Source organism: Nycticebus coucang, chromosome 13 (assembly GCF_027406575.1).
Source record: "Nycticebus coucang isolate mNycCou1 chromosome 13, mNycCou1.pri, whole genome shotgun sequence".
NCBI lineage: Eukaryota > Metazoa > Chordata > Mammalia > Primates > Lorisidae > Nycticebus > Nycticebus coucang.
This window is the reverse complement of record NC_069792.1, coordinates 79,239,175-79,263,857: the sequence shown is the minus strand read 5'-3', so window position 1 is coordinate 79,263,857 and position 24,683 is coordinate 79,239,175. Positions and strand designations below refer to the sequence as shown.

General features: G+C 36.5%; 1 protein-coding gene across 2 annotated transcripts; it reads right to left on the bottom strand.

Moving 5' to 3' along the window:
* Window positions 1-7,827: 7,827 nt before the first annotated feature.
* MED30 (mediator complex subunit 30) lies at window positions 7,828-24,460 on the bottom strand. 2 transcript variants are annotated; one of them, XM_053559469.1, is made up of 4 exons: window positions 24,127-24,460; window positions 20,663-20,821; window positions 18,710-18,814; window positions 7,828-8,202 (listed from the first exon to the last, which is right to left on the bottom strand). In XM_053559469.1, the coding sequence occupies exons 1-4, from the start codon at window positions 24,301-24,303 to the stop codon at window positions 8,107-8,109; spliced, it is 537 nt and encodes a 178-aa protein (XP_053415444.1). In that variant the 5' UTR covers window positions 24,304-24,460; the 3' UTR covers window positions 7,828-8,106. The 2 variants fall into 2 exon arrangements, with proteins under 2 accessions (XP_053415444.1, XP_053415445.1); XM_053559470.1 differs by lacking the exon at window positions 7,828-8,202 and having other exon boundaries at window positions 18,710-18,872; window positions 24,127-24,441.
* Between the last annotated feature and the right edge of the window lie 223 nt (window positions 24,461-24,683).

Below are 24,683 nucleotides of genomic sequence, written 5' to 3'. Positions count from 1 at the left end.
TGTGAACCAGGCCCACACTAAGTCTGTACAAATTTTATCACATTTAATTTTTTTTCATTTTTTTTTAGGGCAAGGTTTAGCTGCTTGCTGGGAGGAGTTTGAGGTCTAAAGAATCTAAACCTTTCAAAGATATTGAGATTTTACTACCACACATCTATGCTATAACCATATTTTTGATGCCTGTAATTAATATACTGGTTAAAAATGAGGACTCTGCAGCTAAACTGACTGAGATTTAAATATAGTTCAGCTGTGTTCTAGGCATGTGACCTTGGGCAAGTGATTTTAATGTCCGGGAACTGTTTCCTGGTCTATAAAGTGGGAAGAATAATACACTTCCTCTTTCAGGGAGCTGTGAGGATTAAATGAGCTATTACATGTAGAAAACCCCATGGCATATAACATTTATTATTATGTTGTGACTTCTTCTCCAAGAAAAAATGTATTCCTTGCTTTTGAGCCTTACCCTCTTTCTAGCATGTGCTTCAGGTTCTTGTGAAAAGGGAGTAACATCTATCTCCTGTGACTGTGTCCATGCATTTTAAAAATTTATTTTATTTTTATATATTTTTTTTGAGACAGAGTCTCACTTTGTTGCCCTCAGTAGAGTGCTGTGGCATCATAGCTCACAGCAACCTCAAACTGTTGGGCTCAAGCGATCCTCTTTGCTTCAGCCTCCTCAGTAGCTGGTACTTATAGGCACCTGACACAAGGTCAGGCTAGTTTTTTTATTTTTAGTACGGACAGGGTCTCAGTGGGGTCTCACTCTTGCTCAGGCTGGTCTTGAACTTCTGAGCTCAAGGAGTCCACCTGCCTCGGCCACCCAGAGTGCTAGGATTAAAGGCATGAGCCATGCTGTGTCCATGATTTAATGACTTACTTAATGTCAAGTCTTACCCTGCACACTGCCTGCCCAACTTCTCTCAATGTTTATTGTAGTGTAGAAGCTTATTCTAAGGTTTTGATTTGTCTTTAATTTTATGAGTGCCAAACAGAAATTAGTCATTCATATACAAATGTATTCATTAACATATGATTCAGAAGTATTATTTCTTGCCTTCAAGTGCTATTTTTTTTTTTAAAAGAAATAACTGCAGCAATGTGCAAAGTAAAAAGATGATTTCCTCATCTGTGGGAATTTACAAACTAAAATGTATTTTGATTTGAACAAGTGCAACAGCCATCTATTGACCATGGGTCTGGTTACAGCAGTGTGTGGGGTTGGAAAGAGGGAGGATGAATCCCAGTCTCAGGGAGCTTTCAGTTTGCCTGGGCAGAAACAGCACACACACAGGGTTCAGGGATGGCAGGGATCAGTGTGAACAGAGGGACGAGGGCTTCCAGGTGGTGGAAGAGGCCAAGCCAGTGCTGAATTTGCACACAGGTGAAGGTAACGCCTCCTGAAGGCAGCCATTGCAGCTGCCTGGGTGTGTCCCAGAGAAGTGAGCATTTAGAGAACACATTTGGAATAAAAGATAGGCAGACATTAGTGGCCCAATAGGACAAAAGTGTAGGGTGAAACAGACAGAATCAAAAAAGCTTGAGGTGGCTAGTCACAGTGGCTCACACCTATAATCCTAGCCCTTTTGGAAGCTGAGGTAGGTAGATTGCCTGACCTCAGGAGTTCAAGACCTAACCAAGATTGAGAATCCGCTCTAAAAGATAGCTGGGCATTGTGTGGGCACCTGTAGTCCCAGCTGCTTGAGGCTGAGGCAAGAGGATTGCTCAAGCTTTGCTGATAAAAGAAATGGCAATGGTGATACATTTAACTGATTTTTTGCAATTCCATTGCAAGTGTAAGTAAACTTTAGTGCTGCTTTGTTGAAGGCAGTTGGAGGGAGAGCTGGCTTGCGGAGAGAGAGAAATGAATGATGATGAATTTATCTTTAACATTTTTAGGTTTTATCCAAGTAGGGGTAGTGATATTTGCCATCTGTGGATCTCCTTCTGTCTCTGTGGAAGCTCCATACTAACTCCTTCCCCCATTTCATCCTTGCAAATGATGTAGTTGTTTCTTAGGTGAGGCATTTGTAGATTTAAGTATTTGGCTCTTGTAAATATAAACTTCCTCCAGAGCCATTTGAAGATAAAACCCATCGGAGAACATACCATTTGTCCCTTTTAGAGAAGAAAAAAATCAAGTCATAAGCAAGGCAAAAAATGTACTCAAAGAAAAAGCTGGTAGACAGCAGAGCTGGGACTCAGGCGGTCGGTCTCGGGGTGCACACTCTCGCCCACAGTTCATGGGACAGGGTGAGAATTCTCTAAGAGCCGAGGTGGTTGGGATTTCTCCACTATCTGAAAGAGGAAAATCCTTCTCCATCCACTCATCTCCCTCACAGATATGGAAAGTGTTGTAAACAGGCAACAAAATAACCCAAGACTGGTACAAAAATACTGGTTACAAAACAGTCCTTTAAAAGTCCAGGACATAATAAATTCTCAAAACAGAGTCAAGTCACTCTAGGAAACACTGCAAACTCTTTGACCTCCTCAGGCCAACAGACAGCCTAGCTACAACCTTGCATGGATGGGTAAGAACAAGTTACGTATGGGGACTCATCAAGATGAGCGTTGGAGGAGAAAAACACGCAACTACTTAATTCAAGTTCCGCCACTGAGACTGTTTTATGCTTTAGTTATTTCTCACCTGGACTATTGTTGGTACCTTGGCAAGTTCTTTCTATTCATTTGTCATGCTTTACTGTCTATTCAAAACACATAAACACATTTATTTTTTCCCCACCAGCTGTAATTCTCAAACCACTCTTTGCTCAGGCAATTATGCCAGTTTTCTGTTTCATCAGAGAATTCAATTTAAAATTTTAGTGCCAGTGGTTAAAATACTTACTTTCTACATAACTTGAAGTTTGTATGCCTTTAATTCACATTTATGTTTCCGTTCACACTTTGCATTCTTTAATTGATTTATTTGTTAGCGATACCATCTGTAGATTTTAAGTACTGAGCTTTCACAAATGACTTTTTTTTTCCCCCTCTCAAAACTGTTTTGGAAATGATTTCCCTCACCTTTTTGCAATTAAAGCTGTGCTACATTCTCATCTTCCGGAGCTGAACATTTTTATAGTGTTGGTTTCCTGTATCTTTATCCTAAGTTACATTAGACAGGTTTGTGCACTTACAATCACTTAACCACAGAGATATTCCTTTGCATGGTATCCCATAGATAGAAGACCTCTAACGTGACCTCTCTGAATTGTTCTCTAGGCACCATGAAACTCTAAGTATCAGGGAAGTACAAGCAATTCATTGGTTCTTCAGGTTGGTTAATGAATGACCGACTTGAGACTGTGAAGTCCTCAGACTGTCCTGGGGCTTATGTGTAGGAATGGCTTTCTTTAGTTTATATTTCATAATGTTTGAGGAAAGGGTCCTTTCCATCTCAGAATGCCTGATTCCCTCCCTGGATCCTGCAGTCTGTTAGGTGAGTAAATTACAAATCCAAATTAGTTGATGTTATCAGTCTAAAACAAGATGTGGCCATGTTTAACGTGGAACAGGGTACAAAGAAAAAAGGTCATTTTCATTTTGACTTCAGACACTTCTGTGATGTCTTAAAAGTGTTATGACCTGCAAGAATGAAGCATCTGCAGCGATCCCCTTCTTTCTCCTTGCCAGTTGTATGTTTCCATTAGTGGTGTAATTGTGGATGACATGAGCGAGGGTCCTTTGTCCCTGACACTCAAGAGCGCAGGATTAGTCAAACACTCTTAAAAAAAAAAATACTGTGTAGAGGTGAGGTTTGGACTTATACCCTCTTGAAGTTCTTTGCTCCAAATATTAAACATTACTGGAAAAAATACCCCCAAGATTCTTTCCTGTGGTTCTGTACTATGGTTCTTACCTTGGCTTCCCATTCAAATCACCTGAGGTGCTTAAAAAATATTGATGCCTGGATTTCACCCCAGAATTCTGATTTAATTGGTCTTGGGTATGACTTTGGCATAGAAAATTTTAACATTTTCCCAGTTGATTCTAATGTAGATAAATCCAAGGTTGACATATTAAAAATAATATCTTGTATTCATTGTTGAGACTGGGATATTATTTTTAAATACCCAAAAAGCCAGAACTCAGAATATGGCATAATACATTTTATGTTATACCAACATTGCCATTTTGAGTACTTTTTCATATTAAAACAGTCATAACAACTTTAAATAAACTCTTTAGAACAATATTTTTCAAAGTGTGGAATATCACCTGGAAAACTTGTTAAATATGCAGAGTTTGGGAGCCTTCCCTTTAAGATTGATTGAATACACTTTTGGTAAGTCAAACAATCTACATTCAAAAAAGCATACCCAAGTAATTCTTGGGCATGTTAAATTTGTAGATGACTGCCTCAAAAGACATCAGGAAAAAGTTAAAACAGGTTTAGGTAGTTCTAACAAGGGACACATCACTTGGTGGTCTTGTGATTCAGTATCATAGAAAAATAATAAGGACTCCAAAGTATGGAGGAAATACAGATTTATACTTTCTTTATGAATTTTCTAGCAGTTTTTGGAATACAAATTACGTATCAGCAACAGTAAGAATTTTTGAAAAAATTTGTAAACCCCTTGCATTAGTGCAAATGTCTATTTAAAAAGATAAGCTTAAAAGTGTTTTATTAATATAATAACTAATTCTTTAGTGAATAAAAAGATGTGGAAGAATTCATGACTGCTATCGTGTTTTAAAAAATGCCTAGAATGCCTTTCAATTTAGGTTTAAAAATCAATTCTCGATGTACTCCTGTTTTAAAAGATTAGACAAAAATTTAAGGCATCCAGTTATGTTGAGCAAATTTAAGAACACTCAAGATAACAAACTCTTTTAGGTTTTAGGGCAAGTTTACATTTTAGTTTAAAACTAAAAAACTCTTCTACCTAGCTTAAACTTCAGTGGGAATTTAGAGAAAGAAAATGAATTACTCAAGCTGGAACTACATCAAAATGTTAACACATTTTGGCTTGTAATGGTGCCAAGGGAATCCAAAGTCTGAATAATCAGGGCTGTAGTTTCCAAATCGTTTTAAAGATAATGTCCTTACCAGGATGCTGGAGCTTCCATTTTATTTTTTCTTAATTATTTCTTATCTCCTTTTTAACCCCAAGCTAATCCAAACCTTGCAAGATCATCTTGCAATGACTCAAAACAGCTGCCAAGAAGCAGCTGCAAGTAAAAATGTTAGCACTATAGTTCACAAATTCAGAAAAACTATTTTTTAAAATTAAGACTAGTAATTTTCCCATGGCAGTCAATGATGCATTTGACTTTCTTTAAACTTTTCTTGGGCTTTTCAAGGTTGAATAACTGATTTGATACCTGAGATAGTATAACCAAGAAGAACCTCGTGGGCTGTGGTTGTCATTGTCTGTCTTAGAAATTTTCCTGGCTGGTCCCCTTGTAATAATTGTTTCTTGCACAGTAGCACAGCACTATGACTCTCAAACCCAATTCCTGGTCATAGGGGAGGGTTTATAACCTGAAATAGTCTAATCATAGTACCTATTTATATTACAAGTGGTCCACAGGTTGAGTTTATCACTCAAGCTTTTAGAATTATTTGTAGGGTTTTTTAATTTAGTCTGAGAAGCAGCTCAGCTCTGCTTGCAGGATACAGTAAAAGATAAGGCTTTCCTACCATTTGGAGAAATCCTGTCTGCAGTGAGAGAGAATGGAGCAGAGATAGGTAGAAACTAGGGGTGGATATGGAGAATCCTTGGGGCATTAAATCTTGGTTCTAATTCTTGAAGCTTTTGTTCCTGCAATTTTCTTTGATTCTGTGAGCTCTTCTCCAACATCTTTTCTCACTACAGGAACTAAGAAATCCCCCCTTTGGAGTAAACCACTTTGAATTGGGTTTCCACATTTGCAACCAAAATTCTAACATAGAATGTGAGATTAGTCTTAACCATCATTTTACAGATGAGACAGTAGAGATGAACTTGTCCAAGGGCACGCATTACAATTCCATTCACCTTTCTTTGCTCTTCAATCTATTGGCATACTTTCCCTCAACAAAAAGTTGAAACTTTTGAGAGTTAGTGAGTCTATATGTGGTTAGTAACCCCTACCACATTCATACTTGTGCCCAAGTACACTTACAACTGGGTAAAAGTGTCAGTTCTGAGTTGAAAATACACTCTCAGAATCTGGGGCTATAGCTCTGTGACACCGTGTAGCTACACCGATTATTACTCCACTGGATAGGTATCTCCTTTGGAACCAAGACTAAAAGGATGCCATTTCTGCCAAGTGTTGAGTTTGTGCCACTTTGAATGAACTAAGCAGTCGAATGTGATAATTAAAACAACAGAAACAGTAGGTCAAAACATTTTTATAACTGTTTTAGAAGTTGTCAATACCAAAACACTAAATTCATGAGAGTAACCGGCCATAGCGTGCTCAATTCACAATAGCCATCACCATGCAAAGAATATATTATGTAGTGTAAAACTGCAAAAATGCTACATGTCCAAATAAACTACAATATACTTAAATACCATAGAATGCCAATTGGATTATTGGTCCTAATTCTTCTTGTCAGTTTCATACACCTTTTCCTTTTGCCCTGTAACTCTAAAGAGCTTCCCCCCATTGGCAGGGCCCGCTCCTTATCTAACAGTGGGCTTGCTCAGAGCTGCTCTGACGCACACAGTAAGAAGTTCTAAAGATGCCTGCAGGGCTTCTCTTGTTTCTTGTGCTCTGCCAAGTGTTAGAGGTAGGAATCTACATACTTGACAATGAAATTTTGCCAATTTTTTGAACAATATTCATTAGGGTAACGTAATTCAAAAGATACAAAAGGGTGTATGATGAAAAGTCAGCCTTCTTAATTCTGATCCTCAACTACCCAATTCCCTTCCCAGAGGAAGCCAGTTACCAGTTTCATGTGTAACCTTCCTGAGAAACTATCCATATACAAGAGAAAAAGCAGTGTTTTTAATAGAGCCAGAACTCAGACCAGATAGGTAAAGGCTTCTGAATTGGGTTGGAAAAATTCTTTCTGACTAGACTCCAAATCTCTTATTTGAGGGTACATTATTTATAATTTGAAAGACCAGTTCCTATGGGGTGATCTATAAAGAATTTACTGTAGACCAAAAAATGCACACGTCATGTGGAACTATCTCAATTTTAAGGTTCCTAAAAATGTACTGTTTCTGAAACACTTGACTGATTAAGATGTATCTGAAAAATTAATAGGTCACTGCTTCTTGGGTTGAAGTAGAAGATAAGCACGTAGTTGAGACTCAATTTGTGTCATCCTCAAATCACTTGTTTCTCTCCTTGTAGAGATCATTTCAATTAAGACCAAAACTTGAAGAACAGTACTTGAAGAAAATTACTGAAGTAATTTTTTATCTTCTTTTAGCAACATACAGTTAACCATTTTCTCATTTTAACTGTTTTGGGAATAAAACTGATTTAAAAAAAATTAAGCTTAAATGGTAACTTATGTTTTTAATTTTAATTAATTTGTCCCACAAATTAATGTAGTGTAAACCTGTACTATATTTGGTATTTTTATCTGCAGAAATATTTCAATTTTTATTTTCTTCTAAATCAGTGGTTCTCAACCTTCCTAATGCCGTGATCCTTTAATACAGTTCCTCATGTTGTGGTGACCCCCAACCATAAAATTATTTTTGTTGCTACTTCATAACTGTAATTTTGCTACTGTTATGAATCGTAATATAAATATCTGATATGCAGGATGTATTTTCATTGTTAAAAAGGGGTCGGGACCCACAGGTTGAGAACCACTGTTCTAAATAGTAAAAGAAATGAATAAAACCATTGACCAAATTAAAAAAAATGTATTTACAAACTTTATTTTGCTCTTAAAAAAGGTTATTTAATTCATGAAGAGTAACCAAAACACAAACCCTATCAAAGTTTATTACAATAATCTTTCATAAGACCGATGGCATTAAAAAAATGAATACGTCAATGCAAAACCATAATGTAAAAAGTAAGACTTCAGCTGTGACTAAAATACAATCAGATAAATAATCTTCTTCAAAGGGAAATTATACTTGAGGGAAAAACCAATGGTATAACATGTGTAATGCAGGAAATTTAAATATCAGTTTAGTTCCTCATTGCCAACATGGCATTTATATCCCAGATGAGATTTCGTAATTGATCCATAATTTGCTTCAGCTGTTGATTCTTCTGTTTGAGTTTCTGTGGAAAGAAAAGAATTTATCAAAAATGTTTCATGAAATATAGACAAGGTAAAAATTTAAACTGTCATAAATAAGGATTCTAATGAACTAAATTGAAATTAAGCTAAATATTCCTTCCTATAAGGCAGATGGTCTCAGCCCCTTTGTGGCCTTTAGTACTGATAAGCCTTCTGAACTAATTCACCCTGTAGAGGCCTCTAGCTCCGGATCCATGGCCCTGTTTACTCCTCCATTTAGACCATCATAGAAAGTAAGATAAACATTTAAAGCCTAAGTATACAGGTTTTCTAAAGGGCAGAATAACACACGGCCAGACTCTTTGGATGCTCAAACACTCAACTTATTAACAAATGTATGACACTGGGCAAATATTTTAGCTTCTCTGTGCCTCAGTTTTGCACCAGAAAAATGGAGATAATAATTGAACCTAACTCATAATAGTTGTTATTGAAGGTTAAATGATCTGATTTATGTACAGTGTTAGAACTGTGCCTGGCATATAAGCATTCAACAAATGCTACTGATAGACACAGAACATAAATATAGAAAATAAAGTAGAAGACAAATGCAGTGTCTGATGCAATCAGTCTTTCCAAAATATGGCAGAAGTTGCTGATTGCCCACAGCATGGAGTGCAATCTCCTCCTACATGTGAAAACTGAAGACAAAATGGCAGTGCCCAGTGCAGTATTCTTCACAGCTGAGATTTGCTGAATGGCTGGAATGGACACAGCACATATATCTTTACTTCTATACCTGGATTCTATTAGACTATGGTTTATAAACTTTTTAAGAATCCATTCTTCAGATCCTATGTGGTAAATGTCTACTTAGAGAAAACAAGATAAAAATAGGTAGCTTCTGGGTAGAATGTTAACCAGTTATTATAATAATAATTATGATTCAATAACCTCTTGCAAACATTACATTTGGATATAATATATTTAATTAGATACTTTTAAATATACAGTATTAAACTACTTCCAGATAAATTAGGGTATGTTCATTAGAAAGAGGCCTGAAAAAAAAACTTAATTTCAATTTCATTATAAAGCAAACTAAAATTAAGTAAGTTGCTTGTATTACTTCTACCTAGAGTTAGAAAAGTTAACAGGAAGTAGATGGCTAAAAGAGAACACCAAGAAATCTTTTTTGGAAAATAGACAATTAATTTACACAGGCTTTAATAATCTTTAATAATATTCATTAAATTCATATTTGAAAGAAGAATTAGTACAGATAAAATACATAACTATATGGTACACAGAGCCTGACTCTAAAGCTCACTTTAACATAGTCTTTGGGAAATACCGTCAGGATTTTTAGTTACTCAGTCTCCTTGTTCAGTTTTCAGATGACCCATCTTCTAAATTCTGTCGCCATGAATATGCAGCAGTTATTTAAGCAGGCATGTATATTACATAACAAAATCCACTCAAATTGCAGGGAGGAATAGGAATGTCCAAGCCTATAAAGTCTTTTCATCTCAGAGACCAAGAAACTGACACTTCTGCCAGCAAACAAGAGTAGCAACAAAACACAGCATAAGTACTGATGCTCTGTGGGGGGAGCTGGCAATCCCAGCCCCACTTCTAACTTTGCCTCTACCTTGCTGTTTGATCTTAGACAAACTCCCTCTCCTCAGTGCTCTTGTCTATATAATGCGATCACATAAGCTAAGGTCTCTGCAGGTATTGTACTTTCTGCATACCCATACGTAATATGACATCAGTAACAGACAAGTGATTGGAAACCAGTAAATTCCATTTTGTACACTAACTGATGGCTTCAAAATGGGTCAAACTTGGCTGCTCTTCCCCATCACTGAAGTCTATCAGCCTTGAGCAACCCAGTACCATTAGCTGTGAAATGTCAGCTACCTCGACTGCCCTCTCATTTCTAAGTTTTTAGCAGGAATATGAAGAAGAGCAACTGAGTAAGAATAAAAGGAAGAGAAAGAATGGGAGCTGATGAAAAAAACCCTATTTGCAAGTTTTGACATATCTTGACTATGATAGCTTTCGATCAGAATGAGGACAGGACCCGAATGACAAGGCTACACTCTTTGTAAGGCAGATGGCACAGGGAAAGCTCAGAAAGCCTCCAAGCCCCCAAGCTAGACACTGCCTATGACAGAAAAGGTCAGCAAACAAGGAAAACATTTTTGTTTGGCGTCTAAAAAAGATGGCAGTGAGCAAAAACTGGAGGGAGGATGAACCTGCGATGAAAAAAGGTTAACTGGGCAAGTGTGTAGGATGGATTCGCCAAAACATTTTCAGTGGTGACAAACCCATACCCATGAAAAAGAAAAAAGAGGAAAGAAAACTTAACAGATAGCTGAAAACCTTCTGAAGGCCAATCTGGTAAATAAGCTCAGTGATCACATTTTTAGTAAAAATTAAAAAGTAATTTATTAGTATAAAATTATACTCCTGAGTGGTTTTCAACACACGGCTTAGAGATGGCTCCCAGGATGGTTTCACCATGGAAATAAATGCACAGCCTGCCATAAGACTCCTTTCAAAAATACTCATTTGGAAATATAACTTGGTTTTTTTTTTTGGTTTTTGGCTGGGGTTAGGTTTGAACCCACCACCTCCGGCATATGGGACTCCTTGAGCCACAGGCGCCACCCACTATAACTTGTTTTTAAAAAGCCTCATTAAGACTTAAAAAATAAAGTAAGAACTAAAAAATACAGGGTATTTTCAAAATAATTTACCGCTCTAGGCAATAATAAAAAAGAATATTCTCTCAAAGATCCCACAAAGTTTTAAATTAAAAAAAAGCACACAAATAAAATATCTAGAGTCAAAACACACCATGAAACCATCAACAGCAAAGCTGACAGTTACACTTGTTAGTGGTTAAATTGTAAATAAATTTTCATAACATGATATAGATTTAATATATACAATCTTGCCACTGATGGATTTTAACAGAGGTTGACAGCTGCTATTTTCAAAATCCATCAGCTGTGCCTAATTTGTGACATTAACAGGTGAATGTATAAGGAGATACTTAAAAAATAAGTTTATGCTGTCATACCATGTAATTTAGTATTCATACAAAGGCTTGACATTTGATCAAAAAAGCTTTAATTTCTAACTTCATGGACTCAATTGTGTCAAACATGTACATATTATCTACTACCTTCTTCAATTTCATTTTAACAGCAACAGAATAGCTTTAAGCAAAATATAACTCATTCTAATGACCCTAAAGGATATAGCTTCCAACAAGAATGCACCCTTTACTTGGGTACTAAGAGTTTACAAATTCTAAGATATATGAAGAGAAAATGAAAGGTATTTGGATAAACCCAAAATAGGACTATTAAAACTAAGCCATTTTGTTATATGACGATTTACATCAAATACTGACTCCAAATGGTGTGCCTCAAAGCTTTATGGCACCATGGTAAGCACTGGTGGTACATGCATTGTCAGAAACCAAACAGACTATAAAAAATAAATGTAGTATACAGTAAACATACCATCAATATGTTCTGTATAATCTCAGTTATACAATGACACAGTATCAATATTTTGAAAATGACTAAGTGAGGGTCCACTGAGGGGTATGTAAACCTACTTACTTTATGTAGCTTATTCACAATAAGAAGAAAATATGCATTAAATAAAATTCTGAATACTTTAAATTGAATGCAAAAAACGCATTTTATTATTGACTGATTTATAGATTGGTAGATCTATTGACTTACAGATCCATAAAGCAGCTCAGTCATTTAATACAAAGAAATGCAATGCACTGAAAATATGGTATGATATTTTTATTTCTGTAAATATCCATCAAACCTGAAATGGGTACATGAAACAGGTGCTGTTTTGTCTCTGTTGGAGAGTCTTAGGTTCTCCAAGAAGAAAGCTGTCCTCTCGTCTGAAATAAGCATTACTGTACACAGCATAGCTGGCTGGTTCACTAAGTACTTAGGGTAACACCCAACACAGAGCAGGCAAACTAATAGTTGAATGTTCAAAGGAAAAATAACAAAAGTCCAATCAAAAAGCTTCCCCCAAACCCTAAAACAATGGAAAAAACAAACATGCCAACAAAATCCTTGGCAATTACTTGAAAACTTTTTTTTATTTTTTTTAAATATTGCCTTTTAGTATCCGACAAAACCTATATGACTATTACTAAAAATTATTCATTTTTAGATTCTATATAATTAGATTAGGACATTTTATCCTCTATATTAACTAGTTAAATACAGTTTTCACTGTGAGAAATACTCTTACGTGTGTGCTCACGTCAATATATCATGAGCTTAATACTTAAAAAACTTTAATCGTTTAGTTTAAACTTATATTCTAGAATGGAGATTCAAGGTTTGAAGACATTGGATAAAAAGATAACACTACATTAGTAGTGTTAACTACACATAAGGTTACTCTATTAACAGTCAGAATATATGTTACATTCAATTCATTTATAACTTTTTTTAGGAACAAATTAAAAACCCCCTTTAGTCAGAGAACAGTTTGCTTGGTTTTTAGCAGTTAATGTTGTACTCTTCCTTCTTTATCGGGATTTAAATCTAAGTCAGCCAAATATTAGCCCTCTCCCATCTTTTACCACTCCTAACAACCTTATTCTCTATTTCTCAAAATATAGAAAGAATTCTCACAAAGTAAAAGAGTAGAGGCCCTCAAATGAGTACTACCTATGACACTCCAGAGCAGATTCTCCTCCTCTAAATTGCCTTTTTAAACACAATTCCCATAGAAACATGGCACTTAGCTTTAAGCCTGGTTAATTTAAAACATCTAAACTGATTCTTTCCTCTTTGTGATAACCTTCAGTTCAATACCATGTTAAGTAAAACATATTTTATTCTGAAGTTAAAAGCACTTAGAACAGACCCAAGTGGTTTAAACAAAGGAAGAGATTTCAAATGTTTCAAGCATAAATGGAAAAAAAAAATTTGAAATATCGACTTTTGCTCCATAAAGAAACTTTTGGAAACACTGTATCCACTTACTGTACTGAAATAAACCTGTTCCAAATAAACACTGGACTAAAATACATGTTTACCTCTTCTTTTTCTCAAAGTTCTAATAAAAATAGCAGGAGAGGAATAAAAAAGCTATTAACCCATGTGGAGAAAACTGATCAGAAAGGACACAACAGCAGATGTGAGGTGGTAAGTGTTAAGATGAAAAGCAGGGCGGTGCCTGTGGCTCAAAGGAGTAGGGCACCGGCCCCACATGCCGGAGGTGGCGGGTTCAAATACAGCCCTGGCCAAAAACTGCAAAAAAAAAAAAAGAGCAGTGGTAAGTGACTTAGAGAGGAGGGAACTATAGCACACAGGATGCTGGTGGGTGCTGCTGAGATCAAAGTTAGGAACCACCTCAAAGGCAGCAGGTGAGGCCTGGGGATAAAAACTGGAGGAATAGCTGGAAGGGGGAACTCAGTGCCTCATGAACTTGCATTCTTTACCAACTGAGGACTTAGAACCTTCTCCTCCTGCCCTGAGCTGCGTCTCAGGGAGCTGGAGACGTTATTGCCTCGGATACTGAACCAGAACAGCTGTGGATTCAGTGATAACAGCAGAAGGCAAGAATGAGTTAAAGAGTGTGTCCCTAAACTCTGGGCCTCCAGAACACTTCCTCACCCACCACGCTTCCAGAAAGACAAGAAAATATCTTCCTCTGTAGGGCACTGGAAAAGTCTTCTCTTAAGAAAATGAATAGCCCTAAAGAAATAAAACCTCAAAAAACTGATACTTGGGGATCCCCCAAAGAAAAAGGCCAACAGGTTCCCAATCATCCTGTGATGAAGCCAACTCACAATGCCTCCACTTAACTTTCTGTGCTACACTCTTACATATAAATGGCTCACATTTAAGCCCTGGCTACCCATCAGAAATTTTACAGCTTCCATCTGGAGAGACAATAGAAGAAAAAAGGGGTTGGCAAACTATGGTCTTTGCATGACTTGTTTTTTAAGTTCCCGAAAGCTAAGGACGGCTTTTACATTACAACAGAGACCACACATGTTCCACAAAGCCAAAAACATTAACGATCTGATCTTTTCATGAAAGTATGCCAAATCCTATACTAGAAGATTATGGAGGAATGCCTTCAAATTTCTGAGGGAAAATAATTCATAAAGTAGAATTTTTATAGCCAGCCCAACTATCAGCTGCTCGGCTAGGACTCAAATCTTAAGTCCCTGCATTCTTTCTAAAGAAGCCACTGATATATGTAAATTACCAGCAAGGGAGAATATCAAGAAAGAGAAAAATATAAGATGAGGCAATAGTGAAGCTGACAGAAAAGGGGAATGAAAGCCTGAGGGAATAGGTGAACAGCAGGCCCAGAGAGCCTTCCAACTGGAGACCCAGACCTAACAAGAGGACAGAAGAGTCGGGAGGGAAAGTGAGAAGCAAGAAACTGATGACTTTGGTGAAAAGGTAGAAAACAGTACACAGACGCTGCCCGAGATGCGTGAAAAACTAAAATTTCAGACAATTAAAGAGGTTCTTATTAACTCCAGGACAACAAAATATTTTTTGACCAAGGAAATGTAACCCAGGTTTATTATGCAACTCAGCAAAAAATACTTAAGAAGCCATAATTACAAGAACACAGACTATTTATTGAACCCCATTTATGAGATTACTGCATTGAAAGTTTGGGGGAGGAAGTATGTAGATGGGTCCAAGAAAGAAAGGGGGATACAGAGAGCTAAATCCTCACGTGAAGAAAGAAGTCCATCCAGCCATCAGATCCTTTGTATTGATCATATTCTTCAGGTAAAATTTACACAACTCTGGGTCAACAGCTAGTAAGATTTTTTTGATTACATACTCTCAAAATATTATCATATTCTGATTATACAAAAGGTCTTTTTCTAATAAAAATGAAGAATAAGTTATTTCTAAGCCATCAAGTTGGAAGAACAAAGCACAACAAACTTAAGAGAAATGAAGCATATATTTAGAAAAATTATCTTTCTGAATTTACCCAGGTTTATTTGTTCCAGAATATCATAAAATCCTCTATAGTAGAGAACTTTGAATACATTTATGTTACATGTGTGGTACCCTGAAATCAAAACTACTGTTACAATGATTTTTTTTTTAATTCTTCCAATGGTGTTCCATTTAAATACAATTTTACTATATTCTATAAAAAGCACCCTTACTAGAGAGAAAAATAAAAAGCAGAATGTATTGTTTTTTTTTTTTTTTTTTTTTTGTAGAGACAGAGTCTCACTTTATGGCCCTCGGTAGAGTGCCGTGGCCTCACACAGCTCACAGCAACCTCCAACTCCTGGGCTTAAGCGATTCTCTTGCCTCAGCCTCCCGAGAAGCTGGGACTATAGGCGCCCGCCACAACGCCCGGCTATTTTTTGGTTGCAGTTCAGCCGGGGCCGGGTTTGAACCCGCCACCCTCGGTATATGGGGCCGGCGCCTTACGACTGAGCCACAGGCGCCGCCCCAGAATGTATTGTTAAATAATATATATGTTACCAACAGAAACATATAACACTTCTTACTAAATGAATGCCTTATATGTCTGCACTACTAAATAGCAGTTACTGAGGAATAAGTAAATTAAAAGTTTCCAATCCCCCTTGTTATGCCCTACCAATTTCCTACCATGAGTTCTTTATTATGACAGTCACTATTGCTATCAAATTTGCTGGAAACATTCTTAATCAGTATTTCACCTTTTAAAAAAAGTTATAAAATTTTACTGTATAAAATCTATCTGGGCAGTGCCTATGGCTCAAAAGAGTAGGGTGCCGGCCTCATATATCGGAGGTGGTGAGTTCAAACCCGACCCAGGCCAAAAACTGCAAAAAAACAAAACTATCCAACCTTTTACTCTGAGATTTGAAACACACTTTTATTTTAATTGTCTAACATTTTGTTTTGCAGGTCTTATTTTCATGTCTGAAATTCATTTTGATATATGGCATAATATAAGAAGCTGGCTTAATTAAAAAAATCCCTCTTCTGTCACATTAAATTTTCATATGCAATAGGAAGTCTATTTTTCTGGCTAGATTATTTTATTAATCTGTCTATTCTTGTGCTGGAATTACATACCTAATTGCTGGTTTTTTTTTTTTTTTGAGACAGAGTCTCAAGCTGTAGTTCTTGGTAGAGTGTCATGGCGTCACAGCTCACAGCAACTTCAAACTCTTGAGCTTAAACAATTCTCTTGCCTCAGCCTCCCAAATAGCTGGGACTACAGGCGCCCACCACAACGTCTGGCTATTTTTTGGTTGCAGTTGTCATTGTTGCTTAACAGGCCTGGGCCAGGTTCGAACACACCAGTCTGGGTGTATATGTGGCCAGAGCCCTACCCACTGAGCTATGGGCTAATTGCTGTTTTTATAATATGCTTCATATAACATTTTAATTTTTGAAGCAAAGAATTCTGCTTTATTACTCATATTTATCAGTTTTCTTTGATATTTTTGTACAATTTCAAGAAAACAATCCCATTTGTTTTTACTTGGATTTTGTTTTCAATTGCACTAAAATCCTATTATTTTTGCATGTTTTCTTTTTCTTTTGTTTTTGAGACAGAGTCTCATTTTGTCACCCTTGGTAGAGTGTCATGGTGTCACAGCTCACAGCAACCTCCAGCTCTTGGGCTTAGGCAATTCTCTTGCCTCAGCCTCTGAGCAGCTGCGACTATAGGTGCCTGCCATAACGCCTGGCTATTTTTTTTTTTTTTTTTGTTGCCGTTTGGCTGAGGCCGGGTTCGAACCCACCACCCTTGGTATATAGGGCTGGCGCCCTACTCACTGAGCCATAGGCACCACTCCATTTTTGCATGTTTTCAAGAAAAGTCTTATTTAAATTTGGATTGTAACTGCATTAAAACTATGAAGTAATTAAGACAGCATTTTTATATTTATTGCCAACCCAAGACTTCATATATCCTTTTAATTATTCAAAGCTTCTTTTATGTATGTTAGTAAGTTTATTCACACATATCATTGTTATAATTCATATCTACTCAACATTTACTGTTACAATTGTGAATAGAATCTTATGATCTAATTGGTTTACAGCATTATATGAGCATGGCATCAATCTTGTATTACACCCACTTGTGGAACTCTTACAGGCTCTAGTTGTTTACTATCTTAGTGTCTGAGATTGTTTTAACAAGCTTGTACATAACACAGAAATTATTATAACTCCTGTTTCTCAACATTTGTCTTTTTTGCACTGTCTATAACTTGTAAAATAATATTAAACATGATGCTGAAACAACTTATTTTAGACCTGTTTTTAATAGGAAGACTCTATTTCACCTGTATGAAAAATGTTGACTAATTATCTGAAATTTTAGAAATTTCTAAACAATATTTCTATCTTAGTAGTCTATCTTGAGTGTTTTTTCAATCGGCAATCAGTCCCTTGCTTTCTCCCTCCCTTATTTGAGACAGAGTCTTACTCTGTCACCCCAGCTAGAGTACAGTGCCATCATCATAGCTCACTGCAACAAACTCCTGGGCTCAAGTGATCCTCCTGCCTCAGTTTCCCGAGTAGCTGGAACTACAGGTGTGTACTATCACACTCAGTTTAGTTTTTATATTTTAGTAGAGACAGGGTTTCGCTTTTGCTCAGGTTGGTCTTGAATTCCTGAGCTGAAGTGATCCTCCCACCTCGGCCTCCCAGAGTTTATAGGCATGAACCACCATGGCCAGCCAGCAACCAGTACTGAATTCAATCACCATTTTGGATATGTAAGAATTTTTTTTTTCCAAAGCAGTTCACTGATATTATATATTATATATATATAAATTGAACTATCCTAATACAGCTCAGAAAACCCTCTTGTGGTATGGTGGACTGTTAATACACTGGTGAATTCTATTAACTCAAGTTAAGAATTTCAGGAGGGGGTGATCTGTATTTGTAAGTGAAAGAATGAGGTTGGTAATTTTATTCACTGTTATTTCCGTTAGATTTTGGTAAGCTTGGGCCACATTTTCATGACAGAATGAACTGCCAACTTTCCCCAGTTCCGTTTCATATGAACTGTCTTAACAATATCTTCTGAACTTGTGCAAGTATTAGCAACAAACACATTCCAACCAGAAACCTTTGGGGGGGACTGAGGTACGATAATGCTTTGATTACTCGCAGTTTATTATTCAGGTATTGACATAGTCACATTCCTATCTGTCAATTTTTATCATTTGCTGCTCTAAAATACACATGCTGTCAGCTAGAAAGGTAAGAATTCTGCCTCGAAAAGAAAAAAAGAAATGGGTTGTGGCTGAGTGCCTAGGGAGGGCTTCAAATGAATTTTGTCATTTCTCTTCTGAGCATTCAGATAGCATTTCTGCTTACCTTTTAGTTCTTGGCTGTATGCTAACTAGGTTAAGTCTGCCACAGAAACAATTTCATGTAATTCTATAATTCAAATTATGTTTTCAAGTAACATTAGACTCCTTAGTAATTTTATCAGTAACTCAAACATGAAATGTACAGACCAACAACTCACTTTATTTACTTCGGCAATTTCTCGCCTCTCTTCACTGGCAAAACGAGGCGGGCCGGCCCGGTCATCATTTTTGGAGCCGTCTTCTTCCACATATGGAATAAGTTGCTGGGCGTGATGAACCAAAGTTACAAGTCAAAAATGTGATCCAAGTTTTCTTATTACACTGGCATAAAGAATAAATCACTTTATAGTTGATTTTTACACTTTTATTAGTATAAAATAAATTTCCATTTGATGGCCTAAAACAAGAACTTTAGTAGTTTCTTTTACAAAACAGTCATTACAACCTTGGTTATCACATGTAATTAAAAAACTTCCCAGTCATTCAATCAGCAAACATTTAATTGCCAGGCACTAGGTAAAAATGCAAAAATGCCAAATAAGATGTTGATTCTTGCCCTTATGAGATTTATAGCATGTGGAGATACATAAAACAGGCTTTCCTTCATCTACACAAGAATGGAACTTCAAGATGTGCATTATATAAATGTCATTAACTTGTAATATAAAACTTCAGTGTCCATGTGACTTTCTAGATGTCGTAAAGTTCTTTTAGGTATGAGGATTATTTTTTGTAGGAGAAACAAAATTTACATAACAATAAAGAGAAGGATTAAAATTAAATATGTATGATGTGATGAAATGTACCGGATAAAACCCCTTGCACACGTGACAGACTTCAGGAACCATCTAGTCTCTACCATCAGATTACCAAGGCAGGAATAAGCTGAAAGTGAATGGTAACATTAGGAGTCATCTGGCCAAACTTCTTTGAGTTCTTCAGACAAATAAATATAAACTTATCCACATCTACATTCTACTTTTCTTCCTTTCCTTTCTCCTAATAACAGAAGCTGTCCTCCCTCCTGAAGATGATCAGTCTCCACTCCTGTACCGATTACTCCGCCTTCCTGTCTTCCATTATTGACCCCTTTCCCCAAAGTCCCCCTATGTTTTCTTCCTTTATTATCTAAACACGCTCTACTCTCTTTTATTTAGAGGGTGAAAATTCCTCAAACTCTTGATTCATCCCTCCTCTTATCCACTGCTTTTCTCTCTTGTTTTTATTTAAGCTTTTTGAAAGACTGATATCTAACTGTAAGCTCTAGCTCCTTACTTCCTCTTTTATCTTCAGCACCTTCATCTGATTTCATGTTGCGACCATGTCACTGAACCTCTTCTCAAATATGCCAATGATTTTTATCTAGCAAAATGTACTAAACAGTTTTCATTCCTTATTTTGACTTTTCTGCAGCACCTGACAATATCGACCATATTTCTGATCTTTCTTCCACACCTTTGGTCCCTTCTTTTCAGATTCTTTTGCAATTTACTCTTTATTTATTTCTTACATGCTGACCACTCAAAAGGGAAGCATTGGTGGCATGAAATTATTCTTCACATGAAGTAAATCTATGCATCCCAGCCAATTTTGGTGGGAGACATATAAACTGTCAATAGGGGAAAGGCACCTATAGAAATATTATTTATTTAATTAATAAATCTATGACCCAAGATTAAACTTAGAGAATATATCTTTAAAATACGGTAATCCCACTAGGCTAAACATTAAATCTAAATTAATAATGATGAAAAACTCTTTATCTGTAAAGCACTTTCATGAAAACCACTTGAAAAGTATTACATGATATTATTAAAACTCCTAAAAACTCCATTTACTGACTTAATTAAAAGGGGAAATACTGACAGCAATGATAAGAATTGCCTCAGAACACCCCTCCTCAACAATAACAAAATGTACCATAAGCCTAGATGTCAAAGTCTACAGGAAATTATTAACATGAAAATATAGTAGTAATTCTATGTATATGTCACATTTTCATCTTTTCTGGTCAAATATTGCTAAAACAGGAGAAAGAAGGGGAAAAAATTATAAATGTCTTGAAACTATCTTGTATCTTAATTCATCCTCCCTCTATCACAAAAACTCACCTCTACTGGAATGGGATCCATTCCTGCACAATTTTCAATGCACTTGTCATAGACCAATCTCAGCTTCCTGAAGAGAATAGAAAGTTGGCGAAGATGATCCTGTAGCTTTGTTAGCCGGTCTTGATATGTTCCAGAATGGTAAGTGACACCATTTGGCAGCTTCCCGGGCAAACAATAAAAATAAAAAGTAATGCAAATCAAGATTCTCTATAAGCAAAAGCTAACAAACAGAAAAAATTTTACACACTGCATAAAAGTAATTGTTCTTCACAAGGAATCAAGTGCAATTCTAAGAACTGAAGAGTAAGATACGCCCATCTATCTATTAGTGACTTGGCATACTGTTTCACTGCTGTCAAACAGCCACAGAACATCTTTGTGATAAGCCTTCTGGCTAGTTAAAATAAATTTCTCTTTTCATTTTTGAAGTACAACTTTTAAACAATGTACAATTTTAATACTATTAACTATTATATGAATGCAGCGTGCTTCTGATTTTTAAAGTACAACTTTTAAAACAATGTACAATTTTAACATTATTAACTATTACATGAATGCAGTGTGCTGCTGAGTTTAACCAAGAAGTTAAAAATAAAATAGAGCTTAAAAAAGGGAGAAAAGGTGAAGCCCAGGATTTTTTAGTGGAAGAAAATGAACAATAAGTTACTGTAAAAATATCATAAAAATATCTGAATTATTACAAGATGCTTAAGGCACACATTAAAATACAAAGTTGTCTTAAAGTTTACTTAAAAAAAGAATTGCTAGCAGGAGATGTGCGTGCAATCCGTATGCAAACATCAATAAATTATTACAAGTAACTGTTATGATCATAACTCTTAGATATTTATATATTTTAATTCAAAAATTTCACCAAAAGAAGCCAAAGTACATATTGATAAAATTCCAGGTAAACAATAATTATTTATTTAGAAACAGTAAGTAAATATATACCCTTTGGGCATTGCCGAAATTGATGCAAAAAATCTTTCCCTCTCTGCACACATTTACAATATTTCAGTCCCACAATTTGATCTGTGGAATCATCCTAACATCCTAATACTTGAATCAAGAATATTTATTATAGTTCCATGTTTTCTAGTGTACAGGTGTTTTCATTTATAGTCTGCCTGTGTACTTATCTTGGGGATGGGAATCAAGTGATTTAAAACGATGCACTATCTGATACCTAATATTCAAGAGCTCAGTCCAGTCTTTCTAGATCTCAGTTAACTTTCTTTTCTTTTTCCTTTTTTAAAAACAGATGAGGTGGCAATGCGAGATAAAAGCATGATACAATGTTTGGAGAGAAAAGAAAATAGAGCATACAATCATTAAAACCATAAACATGAAAAAAGACTGAAAAAGCCTCTACTACTATAGTACATAAAAGATTTATTAGGTAGATAGGGTTCAATATTTTCTTTTTTTCTCTCATTTCCAGGTTACCAATTCGTAAAAATTGGTTTACGAATTAAGCATATGGATCTCCTGAAATTGTCTGAAATGAGATATTAGAATTTCCAGAAGTTCTTAAGTACTGAAGTACTCCACAATATCTCAATAATTAAATATCATAGGCTGAATTAGTTAAAACATTTTAAAGGGCTAAGGCATTAAGGGTTTATCTCCCAATACAATTTAAGATTTCCCCACAGGAACTCTGAATTTATGAACTTTCACAGACACTAATAATCCAGAAACAAGAATAAACCGATCCCCTGTTTGAGTGAAAACAAGGAGTATAATGATTCTATTTTGCTTAGAGAAGTACTCTGTACTTTAATTATGCTCTACCGTTATTATGGAATTTACTTGGTTTAATACTTTGCCCATATTTTCTACTTAGTAAAGACTGGAACTTAAGATTCCTATTACCATATTTGGTACAGCCTGCACATACAGAAGAGTTTAGAGAACACCGAATTGTTTTACATTAGTGAGCTATATTTTACCTATAAATCTTTATTAATGTGTACTTAAAATTCATTAAGGAATGTGTGTCATGTAAAAAAACTCTTCATAAACACTTCTATAAAGGAAAACAAAATCCTTTTGAAATGAAAATAAGTACCCTCCTTAAATTTGCTGACTTAGTTTGGATTTAGTTTATATAGAGTAAAACATAAGTTTCTTAAAGATAGCAATGATTAACTCATTCAAAAAATTGCCACAAACCTTTCACGTGTTGTGCACTGTTCTAGATGCTGGAGTAAAGTAGTGAACTTGAAAGAGAAGAGGTAATAATACCTAAAATCCCTTGGTGTACTGTGGTGTGGTTCAGCTGAAAACCTCATCAATAACCACTTCCCTTGTGAAAATGGATGAAAACCCAGAAATATATCATATCCCTAGACATTAAAAAGGCATTCAACCAAATTCAAAATCCAGTTTTAAAATGAATATAAAACTCAATTTTAAAAAATCTCCAATGTGATAAATTTATGAGGTACATTTGTCTCAGTTAAAAAGTCAGCATGATTAATGTGGAAAAATGAGGAGCATTCCTCCTAAAGTCAGGAACATGAAAACATGCCTACTAAGACATACTGCAAGTGAACACTGTTCTGGAGGCACGAGGCCATGCAATTAGGGAAGAAAAAGATTGAAACACTTTTTTAAAAAGGCATAATAAAAGGCACTTCTTTAAAAAGGCACTATTTACAAATGACATGATACAGTGTACTAAAATTCAGAGAATTCAATAAGGAGGTAGGTACAAAATTAATAGAGCGAAAGCAATAGCTTTGCTTTCATCTATAAAAAACAAACAAAAAAATAAGACAAGACGACCCCAGTTACAATAGAGACAAAAACGATAAAATATTTAGGAATATTCTTACAAAAGTTTCAAGATAAAAACGAAAACTTAAAGTACTTTATGGATAAACAAGAAAAGGATAGTACATGTTCTTGGTTAGTAAGACTCTACCTCATAATGTCAAGTCTTTCCAAGTTGACTGAACCTAATAAAAATGCTAACAGGTTTTTCACTATGTAAAGTGATTCTAATGTACGCGTTAAAAATAAACAAGTAAGAATAGCCACGGAAATTCTGAAAAATACATGTAAATACATCCTAGAGCCTTGACAAATATAAGAAGGTTTTGCATTAATATATAAAATACTGCGAAGTGGAATACAACAGAACACATAAAGCAGCATCTGAAATCAACGGAGGAGGAAAATGAATTATTCAAACAACTCTTTGGAAAAAAGTAAGGCTAGGGCCACACTTTAAGTAGGATAGATTCTATAAGGATTAACTGTAAAAACTGAAACAAGAAAATCAGAACAGAAACATCCTTGGGGCGACTTTTGAAGTAAACTGGGAGCGACTCTACACTTGAAAGGTTTGCCCAGGGCAGCCCGGTTGACATCCAGGGACCGCACGCACTGATTAAGCCAGCGCCCCCTTCCCTCCCAGAAGCGTCCCGCTTGCTCCAGCACGCCCACCTTCCCACCTGCATGTTCCTCAGCAGCTGAAAGATCTCCATGGTGCGGTACACAATGTCCTGGACCGTCTCCTGCCCAATACGGCACAGCGATGCTGTGTTGACCTCCCGGGCGGCCTGCTGAGCCTGGGGCCCGGCGAAGGGTCCAGGCGCCATCCCCGACGCCGCCAGCGGAGGGGTAGACATGGCGCGGCTGCGGCCTCGGGCCGACAAAGGCCGAAGAGCAGGTGTCAGAGGTCAGCCCGCAATTTGGGAGCTGCGGGATCGGCGTGGCCAGGAGCTGGGAAGACCCGGGCTGAGGGATTTCAAAACAGTTGCCGCGACTTCCGCCTACCGTCACGTACACGTCACCAAACGTCACTGGCGTCACCCACTCCTGGGAGCCTTCCTCCGCGAGAAACCGGGCGGGATTGGACTGAAAGCCAAAGTGGGGCGGGGCAGAAGGGTTAAGTAACCAATTATCAGCTGCGCTACGGCCGGGGGCGGTATGTGTGGTGGGGGTGGGTTGGGCTTCCCGGAGGTGGCTTCTCAGATTGTCAGTCCCACGTTAGAATTCCTGATAAGAC

Bases quoted from the DNA above. Each gene is read 5' to 3' on its own strand.
- MED30 (XM_053559469.1), bottom strand. From the start codon at position 24,303: ATGTCTACCCCTCCGCTGGCGGCGTCGGGGATGGCGCCTGGACCCTTC. The intron at 20,822-24,126 runs GTGGGAAGGTGG...TTGCCCGGGAAG, and splicing joins AGCTGCTGAGGAACATGCAG to CTGCCAAATGGTGTCACTTA. The intron at 18,815-20,662 runs GTGAGTTTTTGT...CATCACGCCCAG, and splicing joins TGGATCCCATTCCAGTAGAG to CAACTTATTCCATATGTGGA.